Consider the following 14174-nt stretch of genomic DNA (forward strand, 5'->3'; position numbering starts at 1 on the left):
ACATGTGGGTTTTCAATATGTGAACAGACAAAGCCACAGCTGCTCTGACCTCGTGCTGGTAACAGTGCCACTTCCAGCAGCAGCCTGCTCCAAAGGCCTCCAGAGCCCCCTTCCCAGCACGATTTACACACAATGCATTGGGATGAAGGTCACCGTTTGCTGTCATTTGATATGGCAAGAAAGTTGGTTGGAAGCATTTGGAAGGCAGAAGACACTTTGTGAGCAAATGCTCTTTCCATGTGCTGGACTTCAGCTTCCCTCAGCCTGTGATCCCATGGGCCTGTGTGTGCATTTCCCAGCTGGCTTTGCTATTCCATTGCCACTAGAGGAAGAAACAGGAAAGAGGCAGTGGGGGAAATAGGGGGCAGGAGTAAAAATGGATGGAGGGACATGTACTGTTTTTCATGATGCCAGATGCCCTCTTTTAAGCAATGGGAAGGGGCTAAAGTCCAAGCCTAAGGAAACACATACCTTTGCCTGAAACCCCTGGGTAGATTCAAAGGACAGGACCCAATTGTCTTCCTTTTTAAAAAGCTGCCACAGCCTAAAGCAAGGCGTACCAAGGGTTAGCTTAAACTCTACCTGAAGCTTGAAAATGAATGCATCTTGTGGAACAAGCTCAGATTACTGAGAGCCTTATTTGTGTTCAAATCCCTGAGCTTAATGTGTCCATAATGTCCGGTCTACAAAAAATTTAGGCTGAACAAAAACTTTCCTGACTGCACATCAAGAAATACAGCACTGTCATAAGCAGTCTACTCTTCTTTACATAGGATCTGTTACACACAAATACTTTGGGGTGACTATTTGAGACTGCATTTTCAAAGCTGGTTCAAAGAGTTTGTGCTTCCTTGACGCTGCAAGTCAAAACACATGGGTTATACTTATAGCTCTGACTGCCAGGAAGCTTTAAACCAGGAATCCATAGATTTTATCTGTTCCTTTAAACATCTTGTGCTCTGCTTCACCAAGGAAGAAGTCCCCAAAGGCCTCTTTTCTTCCCTGGAGCGCTCAAGTTGGAGTTGTTTGTAAAAAGATGGTTGGCTGTAAATAGACATGGTCTCAGGTGTGGCTCTTGACCATCGTGATCATGAGTAGCAGAGTTTAAAATCCTGGTAGTAGGAGAAAAGCTGTAAGTAAAACTACTGCCCTGGACCTGGGGAGAGCAGACTTTAGGCTGCAGGGAAGCAGTAAGTCAGGTCCCCTGGGAATCTGCTTTAGAGGATAGTGAGGTACACAAAAGCTACTCACTTTTTAAGGGGCTTCTTTTGAAGAGCACAGGAGCAGCAGTTACAATGTGTCAGAAGTATAGCCAGTGAAGCTGAGGGCTGGCTTGGCTGAGCAAGGATCTCCTTCTGCAACTTAGCAGAAAGTGTATGGACGTGGGAAAGGACAGATTATGCAGAGGGAAGACAAGCTCCTTGCCACTCTAGGAGAAAAAAAGCTCAAGCTCGAGTTGAAGCTGGCTAGTACTATGGTGGGTAACACCAGGCATTTTAAAGTATGTTAAGAGCAGAAGGAACACTAAAGGCATGCCACTTGATGAGGTGGGTCACCTCATCCCCGAACAGTGACAAAGCAGAGACATTTAATGCTGCCTTTGCTTCTTCCTCTGGCACTGGTGGTGTCTGGAGTCCTGGGCTGGATGGCCATGGCTGGGGGAATGAAGAACTCCCAGATGACTGAACTTGTATGGGATTTGCTGCTGCAAGTGAATGCACCTAAGTCTATGTGGCCCAATGGGATTCCTCCCAGGGTACTGAAGAGTCGGCCAATGCAACTGTGAGACCCCTCTCAGTTATTAATGTGAGACCCCTCTCAGTTATTAATCAACAGCCTTGGGAATCTGTATAAGTTGACGTGGAGGCTGGCAAATGTTCCAACTCAAAAAGAGCAAGAAAGAAGATCTTGGTAATTACAGGTCAATGAGTGTCACTCTGGTGCCTGGTAAAACTGTGGAGAAAATGAGTCTGGAAGCTGTCAAGAAAAAGACTTGAAAGACAATGCAGTGGTTGATCACAATGCGCACGAGTTCTTGAAGGGAAAGTCATGCCTTACAAATTTAATAACCTTTCACAACAAGGCCACCCACCTAGTAGTCAAAGGGAAGGCAGGTGTGGAGTTTTTTCTTGGTTTTGGCAAAGCTTTTAATGGTGTCACCATATCCCTCTGGACAGCCAGACGTGTACACAATTTCATCCACACAAAACGGAACAAGAACCAATGCCAGATTTTGCACAAGGAATGCTGCAATCCTGGATGTGAATACAGACTGAAGGATGAGACTGGGGTGCAGCCCTGCAGAAAAGACTCTGGCCATTCTGAGTGATGGCAGGCCCTGCCAGGTGTGTTATGCTGGGGTGTGCTAGGCACAGAACAGTTAACTGGCCAGAGAAGTGAGGGTCCTGCTGCACTCAGGGCCAGCCTCACCATCACTGCGTGCAGCTTCATGCTCCACAATACAAAGAGGAAATAAAAATATTATAATGTGTCCAAAGGAGGGCAACAAAGACAACAAGGAAATGTGTGACTTACAAGGAGCAGCTGAGGATGCAAAGTTAGTTCAGCTTGGAGAAGACCAAGGGCTGACCTAACACCTCCTCATCAGGGGCAAAGAAGGAGGGTGCTGATCTCTTTTCTTTGGTGTCCAGCAACAGGACACAGGAAATGGCTTAAAGCTGCACAGGGGGAAGTTCAGGTTGGATATCAGAAAAAAGGGTAATTTACAGGGTGGCCAAGCTCCATGGGGAGCAGTCATGACCCTGAGTCTGTCTCTGTTGAAGATGTGTTTAAACAATGCTCTCACCTAAAGTTTAACTTCTAGATTGCCCTGGACTTGAGCCTTGTGAGTTCCTTCCAACTCCAGAAATTCTATGATGCTGTGATAACCACAAAGCCCTAAATCTTAGGGCAGCCCAGAGAAACAGCAAAGCAGCTCCTCCTAAAGAACACAAGATCTTGCTGTTGAAACACAAGCAAAGTAGAGTTTCGTCAGTGGAGGAAAATTTCACCTCCTTTTTCAGCCAGGAAAGCAGAGGAAAAGTCCAAGGTGTGACAGTGAAGCCAGGACACAGCATAGAGATACTTTTGTGACCTGGAAAAGCAGGTAAACCTACCCTCATCTGCAGCCCTCACAGGCACCTAAGGAACCAGCCCCAGGCACCCACACAGCTCTATGAGCACCCAAACATCCCTCCTCTCTCCCCACACTGTGATGATCTGCCAGTGACCACGAGTGTATTTCTTTCTTTTGCTCCCTTCCCTTCATCATCCTCATTCTAGTTTCAACCAAATAAAATCTCTGTTCCACCTCCCACTACATAAAATAACCACTTTTTTTTCCCATGCACTAAGCACATTTAAACACAAAAATTTGGTTGTTTTTTTTTTCTTTTTTAATTTTTACAAATATCTGAAAGCATCACTGAGCAGACAGTGACACAAGTAAGATATTCCAGCAGTGACAGGCACCAAATGAATGGCATTGTCCTGAATTCAGTCCCAGGTTCTCTTGGGATCAAGAGTGAAAGAGAAACGAAATTTACTAGAAAAAAAAGCCTGGTGCTGATGGCAGAAGAACTCCCTCACTTGGCCAAAAAATAATTTGATATCCTACACAAATCTAAATATTAAGGAAGATTAGAGGCAAATATCCATGTGGGTTAATACCAGTAAGCCCCTTTGCCCCCTCTCCAAATTTAACTGGTGGGATGAGGAAAGAATTACAGCTGCCTAGAGGCAGAGCCCATTCCTGTAACTGAGTCACCACAGATGGAGCAGAGGCATGGGGACAAAATCTGGCAACTGGATTAAAAACTTCATAGTGAGGACAAACAATACTAGAGGAGGGAGTTCAAAGATCCTCACTCTTATCTTCTGCTGGTCAGCGACGCTGGTTCTAGGAATCTTCAGCTTCTTTCATTTCTTCCCTTTGAGTAGGAGACTGTCACTGAAAGGGAGACAGAAGGGAGTCATCAGTACAAGTAACCAGAAAGTAAAAGCAAAGCTGTACCAGCTCCTCAATATGGACTCTGAGGTATGGGCCACACCCAAAGGATCTGGACTTCCAAGTCCTTCCTATTAGGCAGGTGGCTTTTTTTCCAAAGCCCCTTAAATCTTCCGGAACAAATATAACAGAATCTGGTCAGAGGTGAGGAAGAACGATGTTATAATCAAAGATCCCAGAGAAAAGAAACCAACTCTGGTTTCTCTTCTCAGTTCTGAGTAATCTAAGCTTTTAGCTGCATCCTGTTAGCTCAGTTGGCACTGCCTATTTCAGTAAACACTGGACAAATTAGGCAAAGCCATCAAACTCCTGACAGCTCTGAAAGCAGGAAATGGGGTGTTCTCGCATAAACTGGAACACTTTTGGAGGATAACAAAAGCATCTTCCCTAGAGATCATCAGCCCAAACCACCACAAATTCCCAAGATCATCTGCCTGCCTCTTACAGCCCTGTCTGCCATAACCACAGGATGCCCTGTACATGTGATAGCTCAGAGAAGGCTCCACAGTTACTGCTGCCTTTCCCATCCATGCAAGGCTCCTTGTGAGGCACAAATGGAGCTCCAATTACTGCACATTCCATGTTATGTTTGTGTGGTTCTCTGCAAGGAAAGCTTCAAGTTTCACATCACAAATGGGAATTGAGGTAGAGACTGGAATAAACTTGCTGGGGCCAACACGGTCCAGGCCAGAAACATCCCAGGCACCAGGAAACAGCGACACCCTGGTTCCAGTACTAACAAAAGGATTAAAATGTACAGTGCCTTACCTTCCTCTGTGTCAGCAGATGCAGTTAAGGGGTGGAGGGTGGGAAAGAAAAAAAATAGAGTAAATTGATGAGATTTAAGAAAAATCCCCATTCCCACAGTAGGAGAGGCTGCTCCCTGTTTGGCTATATCCTCTGGCATCAGGCTCCCCTCAGAAAAAGATCCTGAGAGAGCTCCAGAAAGGGGAGCAGCTTCCCAGGTAGGGTGCAGACAAACCCAGGCACCCAGCCCCTTTACCTGGTGAAGGCCTCATCCTGCAGGTTCAGCACCAAGTTATCTGCTGTCAGATACACACGGTTTTGTGAGGCAGCAATCTGAAAAGGAAATGCATTACAGACATGGCATCAAACACTAAAAATGCCCATGGAGGAACAGCTCTAGGAACCCATCTCCCCCTCAGATACAGCATTCTTGTTAATTACTTAAGACCTCATTTAAATCAATGCAATTCCCCAAAACAACTCCCTACTTCCTGAGTTCCCATCCCAGAGCCATCAGACTTTCTAAAACAAGTGTTCATTCTGTCTCTCTGTCACAAAGACCTTTGATCCCACTTTTATCTGTCCCCCTTTCTCAGCTGCAGGTAACCAGAAGCTTTTGGTGGCTGCAGCTGAGGGTGGGTGATGGAATCTGATGTGGATCTGGGCCTTGTCATATGAAGGGCATGAACTCTGAGCCTCACATCTAATTGCAGATCCTTGCTAAATCTTAAGCTCTGCTTGAGCTGGGCAGGAACAAAGATCAGGACAGCGCAAATCACATTCGCCTTAAATTCATCATGCGGCCACTGGGTGGGGGGACACAAGGACTGCAAAAGGACAAAGGGAATTTGTCCTGTGTGCCCAAACGCTCACCGTTTTTGAGATGTTCTGAGCAGCTCGGATCTTACGTAGCTTGATGTAGCCTGGATTCCTGCTGAGAGCTTCCCCAAGGTACAAGGGAACGAAAGTTAAGGAAAATCACGCCAACAGAAGCCGCTTACCCTCAAGGAATTCTTCTTAAGCCATATTAAAGAACTTCTTAGTGGGTAAAAAGCAATCTCTATCCCAGTAACGTGGGCCTTTGGGCAGGCATATTTTCACCTGCCCAGATGAAGAATGTTATGGATTACGGTCACACGCAGCCAATAAAAGTTAAACTTTACAACAAGGCACGCAGGCCCACGGCCTCCTCTGCTCTGACCTCAGACAAACGACTGCAGCAGGGGGAAAAAGAACAGTGAGCCGCTTGAAGCTATCATTTCATCACAGTCTCCTGAGCATGAGCCCAGTGTGACAGATTCTCAGGACTGCCAAGCTCCCAAGCCACATCCCACAAAATCTCCCGAAGCAGGATATCATCTTGGCAGCTGTTGCTTCTCCCTCGGCCTGAACTATCTTCTGCTTCTGCTCCTGCTTGGCCTTCTCCACCAGGAACTGGGCACGCTGTGCCTCCTGCTGGGCTGGGGGGAGAAGGGACACAGGCATTGGAACCACATTGTGTCTTCCATCAGAACCTGACAGCTGAGATCAGGGGCTCTGCTTCCCAAAGAACCAGTAACATTCTGGGACCACATCCAAGTACAAAACATACCTGAGAGCACTTTACCTTTTCTTGAGTAAAACCCACAGCACCCAGACCACCCACAGTGAGTGACAGAGTCCCAGTCTGAAGAGGAACCTTAGTTTTGGGAACTCAGTCCTTCCCGTGATCTATCCCATTAGCTAAGGCTTTCTGGTAACACTTGCAAAATAAACCTGTCACTAAGGAGGCTTAGAAACTTGTAACCCTGTACCTGAACTTATACAGTGACACAGCAGTGATACACTAGCCCAAATTCCACCTCCTTGTTTAATAACTCAGTGGGAAAAAAAGGCAATCTACCCTTTTCAGGCACCAGTGGAACTCACCCACTTGCTTAGCCTCCACAGCAGCTGTGTATTCACGACTGAAACTGAGCTCTGTGATAGCCACATCGTCCAGGATGAGGCTGAAATCCTTGGCTCTCTCTGTCAGCTCTCGCCTAATGAGCAGAGACACCTGAAACACAAACACAGCAACAAGAGTAGCACCAAGCACAGGCTGCTCCTCCCTTCCTGAGCACTCCAAAAGCAAAGCACAACTGCTCCTCACAGTGTTGGGAGAGACATTCCCCAACCCGAGCTCCAAACCATCAACACTATTTCTGAGTAACATATCCACAGCCACAAAAAGCATTTTCAAACTCTATTACAGCTCATTTATAGTTACTACTAAACTGTTCTATGCGAGTAACACTGTGAAAGTAAAAAACCTTGAAAGTGTCTTTTGCTTTCACATCCTGACACATCCAGTTCCATAGTTCCCACAGATTTGGCAATCAGCATTTCTTTATCCACCCTGGATTTGGCACTGTTTGCAGGCTGTGCTTTCATAACTGTACTCCAACACAAAAAAAAGAAATGACCACATAGTTTTTTAACCTGTACCACATCTCTTAATTACAGTACCTACTTGTCAAGTATAGCTACTCCACTTTTTTGGCTGCTTTGGGTGGGTGTTGCTGTTAGATACTTTGATTTATTCCACACTTACTTCCCAGCACCTTTTTCAGGCAGCCTGACAAGACCTGCACCAAATATTGACTTAAACAGAAACTATTGCTACAGTATCACATGCTTGGCCAGTGGAGCATTTGCTTTTACTTTTACTGCAGCTGTTTCTGAGCACAACTAAACAGCAACAGAAACCTTTCCTGTGTGAACTGTGAGTGCACAACTACACTAAGACACCACATTTTTTCTATCAATCCCTTTATAATAACAAGCACTGGATGGATACATGACAAGAAGACAAATGCAATCCAGTTTGTTCCAAAATTTCAGAGATCAAAGAATGATTCTTATCTGAGATCACAGATGCTTAACAGCCTTTGCTTCCAGCACAGCTGAAACCCTCACAGATATTCTTTGCTGTCCCATTCTCTTCCTCCATGAAGACCAAATCCCTCCAGTGCACTCCATGTGGAGGAGCACAAAACCCTGAAGCCCCTTACCAGGGGGATGCAGATCATTTCTTGTAACAAAACTCAGTTCTACTCTTTGGTTCTTTTGACGTGGATCAGAGATGTGGTCTCCAACAGCTGAGAGATGCTTTGTATTTCATCTAACAACTTTTCCTCTTCAGAGCCCTCCTGGTGCTGCAGGAGTCCTCTAAAACCTCCTACAACAAGAGCAGCACCCCCTCTCTGCACCAGCTGCTACAGAGGATCAGAACTCCCAGAATCCCTGCCAACCAAACTGTTACAACACAAACTTTCACAAACAGGCCTTTTTAAGCTAGATATTTCTAATATTTTGCAACACTCCCCCAGAGGACACTCTAAGCTTTTTCTAATCAGTGCCTGCAGAGAGGGTGCCAAGACAACTGAGCCAGGCTCTTCCCAGTGATGTCAAACAACAAAACAAGAGGCAATGGGCAGGAACCAGAACACAGGAATATGAGGAACAACTTCTTTACTGTGCAGGCGACAGAGCACTGTAACAGGCTGTCCAAGGGGCTTGTGGAATCTCAGAGACATTCCAGAACCATCTGGATGCAATCCTGTGCCATGTGCTCTGGGATGACCTTGCTTGAGCAGGGAAACTGGACCAACGACCCCCTGTGGCCCTTTCCAACCTGACCCATCCTGTGACTGTAAACAGAAGCTTGTTGCTACCTTTCTGAAGCATCCACCACTGACAGGTCAGTGCTTTGTTAACTGCTCGCTCCCACTGCTTTTCAGATCTTTCAAAACTGTTTAATTTTCTCTGACAGCAGAGGATACTGAATGGTTCCAAGACTTAAAGGCTTGACTAACAAAAGCCCCAGTTTTGAGTCTGCCTAGTCTAAGAAAACCATTTGATCTGTTGGTTAATGTTAATGAAGGGATAGCACATGGAGTAATAACCCAAGACTGGGGGGACACAGGAAGCCTCTATCTGGCTGATCTATCAAAGTTATTGGATCTGGCTGCAAGAGGGTGGCCAGCCTGTACTCAAGCTGTGCCAGTCACAGCTACCTTACTGACAGCATCCTGACACCTGTGTCCTTACAGCCAGCTCCACACACACCTGTGCACCACGCAGCAAACCAGCTCTCCCTCCCCCAGTGTTACATTCTGGGGCACTTTGGCACTTTGTGCACCAACAGACCCAGCTTCCTCCTCAGGAGCTGCCAACACAGTATTTGTGCCTGTGCTGGAATCAAACTGCACGAGGGGCCCACTTCATATGTGGATGCACTACCCCAGCTGAACACAGTCACTCTTCCTCCCCCTGCCAGCAGCTCCTCTGCGGGCCGAGCCAGGGCTCACCTGGGCCCTCTGTGTGATGAGCTGCGAGGCGTTGAACTTGGCCACGACGCTCTTGAGCACCTCGTTGACGATGGAGGGCAGCACTCGCTCCTCGTAGTCCAGCCCCAGCCGCTGGTACATGCTGGGCAGCTCGGCCGCGTTGGGCCGCGTCAGCACCCGCAGCGAGATGTTCACCATCTGCAGGTCTGCGGGGACAGCCGGGGCTCAGGGCACAGCCGGGGCTCAGGGCACAGCCGTGCCTGCCGCCCCGTGCCTCCCACCTCTGTCTCACCTTTGGAACCAGTGGGGGAGGAGATTTTCCGCGGCCGCGCTCGGATGTCGTAGATGATGGGGTACTGGAACCAGGGGATCCTGCGGGAGCGAGGCGCGTTAGGGGCGAGGGCCCCGCCGGGCCGGGAGGGGCCGGGGGGGCCGGGCCCTACCTGAAGTGCAGCCCCTCGGCCAGGATGGTGTCCTGCTGCACGCCGCCGATGCGGTTGAAGAAGATGGCGCGCTGGCCGCCCTCCACTGCGGGGAGAGAGCGGAGGTTTGGTTAGCGCGGGCGCCAAGGATCCGAGCGGCCGGGGGGGACTCCACTCACCGATGAAGACGGACTCTCGCACGCCGTAGGCCAGGGCACCGGCGCCCAGCAGCAGCTTGAGCGCGGTGCCGACGCCGCGGGGCCCGGTGGGCAGCCGCCCCGCCAGGTCCTTCAGGTTCTGCGCCATGGCCGCCCCGCCGCCGCCCCCGCCGGGAAGGACACCGGAAGGAGCGACCGCCGTGCCGCTCCGGCGGGAAACCGCGGCGCCGGGAGCGCCCCCGCTGCCCCTTCCCGCCCCCTGCACTCGCCTTCCGGCGCGGCGGCCGCGGCGCTCCGGAAGCGGGTCCGGCCGGAGCCAGATAGAGGGCGCGCCCCGGCGCCATCTTGGGTGGCCGCGGCGGGAAGGGCGGGCCCGGGGCGGGGCCGGCGGGGCCGCGTGACAAAATGGCGGCGCCCAGGCGGGCACGTGGGGACGGCGGGGAGCGGGAGGAAGATGAAGGGCGCTCGCTGGAGGCCAAGCGGCCCCGCGGGCAGCGCCGGCTCCTGGTCGTGCTGGAGGGGGCCAGTCTGGAGACCGTGAAGGTGCGGGCGGCGGGAGATCGGGGCGGGGCCGGCGGCGCTCTCGCTCCCCGCTGACCCGCCCGTGCTCTGGCCCTAGGTGGGGAAGACGTTCGAGCTGCTCAACTGCGACAAGCACAAGGCGCTGCTGCTGCGGAACGGCCGGGACCCCGGGGAGGTGCGGCCTGACATCGCGCACCAGGTAGGGCCGGCTCCGGGCGGCTCGGCACCGGGGCTCCGCTGTTGGGGCCCCCGCGGCCCGGGCCGAGCTTGGCCTCCCCCGCTACGCTGGGGGTCTTTGGGCTGAGCCGCTGTTGGGGTCTGGGCTTGATTTCTTAGCATGCCATAGCGGGATGAGCTGTCAGCCCCTTCTGCGTTTGTGGGGGCTAACCGCCAGTTTCCCTGGAATTCTCTCTCCTGTGCCTTTCTATTCCCGCTGCCGTGTGCTTTTTGCTTTCAGAGTCTCCTGATGCTGATGGACAGCCCCCTGAATCGGGCTGGGCTCCTGCAGGTTTATATCCATACCAAGAAGAATGTTCTCATTGAGGTCAATCCCCAAACCAGAATCCCAAGAACTTTTGATCGATTCTGTGGTCTCATGGGTAGGTGATTTAAACTCTGCACCAGCTATAGAATAATGCAGGAGGGTGGTCAGGACTGGGGGAGCTTTGGGAAAAGTCAAAAACTGGCACTGACCTTAAAATGTGAAAGAGACAAAAGAGCAGAGAAGTGAAAGTCCCTTTCTGGGACATTCCAGGATGCCTTCCCCAGCACAGGGGGGAGTGCCTGCAGGAGGCTGTGCTGTCAGCAAAATAAGTTTTTTCAGGCTGTGATAGGAGCTCTAAAGGTGGACTTTTTGTGTACCTCAGCTCAGGCAAAGCATGGGATTCCTCCAGCAAATCACCACACAGCTTAAGTGATTTTTTTTCTTGTTTTCTCTTTGCCAGTTCAGCTGCTGCATAAGCTCAGCGTTAGAGCAGCTGATGGGCCTCAGAAACTGCTGAAGGTAAATATTCTGTAACTGTTCACTCTGAGGTTGCAACATTCTAATGGCACTGCAGGAGGGACTTTTTCCTGAGGGGGGAGGTGTGGTTTTGGTTGTGGGTGTGGTTGCTATTCTATCCCAGCCCATCCTTGCTGGGGGGCCCAGGTTTCAGGGGGGCTCTCCCACATGCCAGGAGCTGCTGCTGCAGGAAGGAAACCCCAAACACACCTGTCCTTGGAGCTGAGGGATCTGTCTCCTCATGTGAGCCTGACTGCCACGCCTGGACACTGACACTTCTTGGGTACACCTTTCAAAAAGGCAGAGAGAGGTGGAAATGAAGATACAATTAACTTGAATGGCTTCTGCAGTCATAGAGGGGAAGACTGGATAAACCACAGGGACAAAGGATTTATCATGGTATTGAATTCCTCGGATGAACTTGTTGCTGGAAATGCCAGAAAAGCAGCTGATGGTGATGTCATCTTGGCAGAGGAGGCTTGGCCCTAGCCAGTGCACCTCCCTGAGGACACAGGTCAGCAGGACTCCCAGAAGCAAAGGAGAACTAACCGTGACTTAAACGTGTGTTGTAACTTTCTTCTGGAAAATCTGGATTCCCCAGAGAAGGAGACTGGTTTTAAATCCCAGCAGCAGCCTGCTTGCCAGCCAAGATGAGACAGAATTGTCTAAAGGGGACTACAGGTCCTCCATGCCCATCCCTCTGTGCCAGCTTCAAGAGGGTTTTCCAGGTACACACTGGCAACATCTGGACACAGCTGCTGGGGTTTGTTCTGTCCCTGTGCTGGGCATCCTGACCCTGCTACCCAATGAGTCCTTCATGGCTTCTTTGAAGGAGAAGGTGGTGTTTGGGGTGCTTTTCCTGGGAGCAGTGCTGTGCCTCAGCTTCTCCTGGCTATTCTGTACTGCCTGCTGTCACTTGGAGAAGGTCCTGTGGAATTCTGGATTACTCAGGAATTGTGCTGCTGCTCATGGGGAGCTCTGCTACTCATTCTGCTGCTCCCCCACAGCCAAGACTCATGTACCTCTACATCACCTGTACCCTGGGCATACCTCAACCCATCTGGGATTGTTTTTGCTCAAGGACCTGGGTGTACTTGGTGGGTAATCAGGGGGACAGGGAAACAGGATGTGTACCTCAAGGGGATTTGAGTTTTGGTCTGTGATGTTGAATTGTGTACTTAATGTTGGTTATGGAATGACAGCACCACTGTATTTTGTAAATACCATGGACAATGAGGATGGACTGCTCCAGATGCACCAGTCATGAGCTCCTGATGCAACCAGCTGATGAATTTTTTGTTTGTTGCTTTTAGCAAACAGTGCATCTAGCTAGGTGTCAGGGTCTGTGACCTCTACACCCCTGTTAATTTTCTGCTTTCTGCAGGTGATTAAAAATCCAGTCACTGACCACCTGCCCGTGGGCTGTATGAAGATTGGCACCTCTTTTGCAGTGCCACAGGTGTCAGATCTGCGTGAGCTGGTTCCTGCAGCAGAGCCAGTTGTCGTTGTGGTGGGAGCTTTTGCCCATGGCTCAGTAAGTGTGTGCATCCCTTATCTGGGGTTGTGAAATGGTTTCAGTCTTGTTCTGAGAATGGAGGTTTTATCTGCCCTTTTGTGGCTTGGTTTCCCCTCCACCCAGCCCCCCATTTTCCCCTGTATGCTTGTCAAAAAAAGGCCCAAAACTGCAACACATGGGATTGTTGTCCCTCCCAAGTGAGGGCATTAGTGAAGGCTGGCAGTTTCCCTGCTGAGGAAATACTGTGCCTCTGCAGTTCTTAGGGTTGGAAGGGATCTCTGGAGATCATCCAGTCCAACCCCCTGCTAAGGCAGGGTCACCTGGAGCAGGTGACACAGGAACATGTCCAGGCGGATTTTGAATGTCTCCAGAGAGGGAGACTCCGCAGCCTCCCTGGGCAGCACGTTGAGTGCTCTGCTACCCTCATCATAAAGAAGTTCTTCCTCATGTTGTGGTGAAACTTCTTGTGTTTTAGTTTGTGGCCACTGCTCCTTGCCCTGTTGCTGGGCACCAGAGGAAAGAGTCTGGCACCATCCTCTTGGCACCTGCCCTAGAGATATTTATGTGTATTAATGAGATCCCCTGTCAGTCTTCCCTTCCCTAGACAAAACAGGCCCTGCAGTCTCTCCTCATAAGAGGTGGTTCCATGTCCTAATAATCTTTCTTGCTTCTGCTGCACCCTCTCCAGTGGCTCCTTGTCTTTCTTGTTTTAATGGAGATGGGGCTCAGTGAAAACTTTTTGCAACTTGGTAATTTTTTTTTTCTATTTCCCCCCCTCTTCTCCCAGGTCAATGTTGACTACACAGAAAAGATGGTCTCCATCAGCAACTATCCCCTTTCTGCTGCCCTGACGTGTGCTAAAATTACTACTGCCTTTGAGGAAGTGTGGGGAGTAGTATGAGCTTCTGCTGCTACTGCTGTCATGATGGACTTGTATACAGTGACTTCACATTCTGGAAGGGCTCTTTGACTTGGGTGTGGACCTGGTGCAGCTTTGGGCTCCTGGAAAACACTTCAACTTCGTCCTTGGAGCTTCTGAAGCAATGAGACTTTAAACGGACTGCCCCACTGACCCTTTTTCCTCCTATTAAAGGTACCTTTTTTTGAGTAAAAATCGCCTGTGAATTTTACTTTCTCATTTTTCATATGTGGGCAGGCTGGATCCCCTTATAGCAGGGACTTGGCCCAAATTTGTCACAGAACTGGAATTCTTAGCTGTGCCCTGCTCACCCTGGTGTCACTCGGTCCTGTAGGATCGCATTGCTCGGCGGCATGTGACAGTTCACACTCCCACACCGAGGCACCCAAGAGGAAAGGAGCTGAAGCCGATGTTAAAAAGACCAGGAGCAATTTTTATCTTAGATGACAAACGTAGAAAAGTCAGAAGGTGGCTCCAATCCAACGCAGCACCTGCCGTGAGTGTGGTACAATCATCTGGTATCAGCGGAGAGACGAGTGCCGGCCGCGGGGCGGCAGAGATAAGGCAACAGACA

The 14174-nt window shown here is 50.0% G+C and overlaps 2 protein-coding genes across 2 annotated transcripts; one reads left to right on the forward strand and one right to left on the reverse strand.

Moving 5' to 3' along the window:
- Positions 1-4920: 4920 nt before the first annotated feature.
- PHB2 (prohibitin 2) lies at positions 4921-9902 on the reverse strand. Its single transcript, XM_064410488.1, has 8 exons — positions 9665-9902; positions 9507-9591; positions 9356-9435; positions 9085-9269; positions 6662-6791; positions 6110-6213; positions 5627-5704; positions 4921-5086 (listed from the first exon to the last, which is right to left on the reverse strand). Exons 1-8 carry the CDS (start codon positions 9789-9791, stop codon positions 5006-5008), a joined length of 870 nt encoding a protein of 289 aa, XP_064266558.1. The 5' UTR covers positions 9792-9902; the 3' UTR covers positions 4921-5005.
- A 118-nt stretch (positions 9903-10020) lies between these two features.
- Positions 10021-13785, forward strand: EMG1 (EMG1 N1-specific pseudouridine methyltransferase). The gene is made up of 6 exons (XM_064410489.1): positions 10021-10186; positions 10263-10364; positions 10623-10764; positions 11110-11168; positions 12550-12699; positions 13469-13785. Exons 1-6 carry the CDS (start codon positions 10049-10051, stop codon positions 13580-13582), a joined length of 705 nt encoding a protein of 234 aa, XP_064266559.1. The 5' UTR covers positions 10021-10048; the 3' UTR covers positions 13583-13785.
- The last annotated feature ends 389 nt before the right edge of the window (positions 13786-14174 follow it).

This window comes from Passer domesticus, chromosome 2 (assembly GCF_036417665.1).
Source record: "Passer domesticus isolate bPasDom1 chromosome 2, bPasDom1.hap1, whole genome shotgun sequence".
Taxonomy (NCBI): domain Eukaryota; kingdom Metazoa; phylum Chordata; class Aves; order Passeriformes; family Passeridae; genus Passer; species Passer domesticus.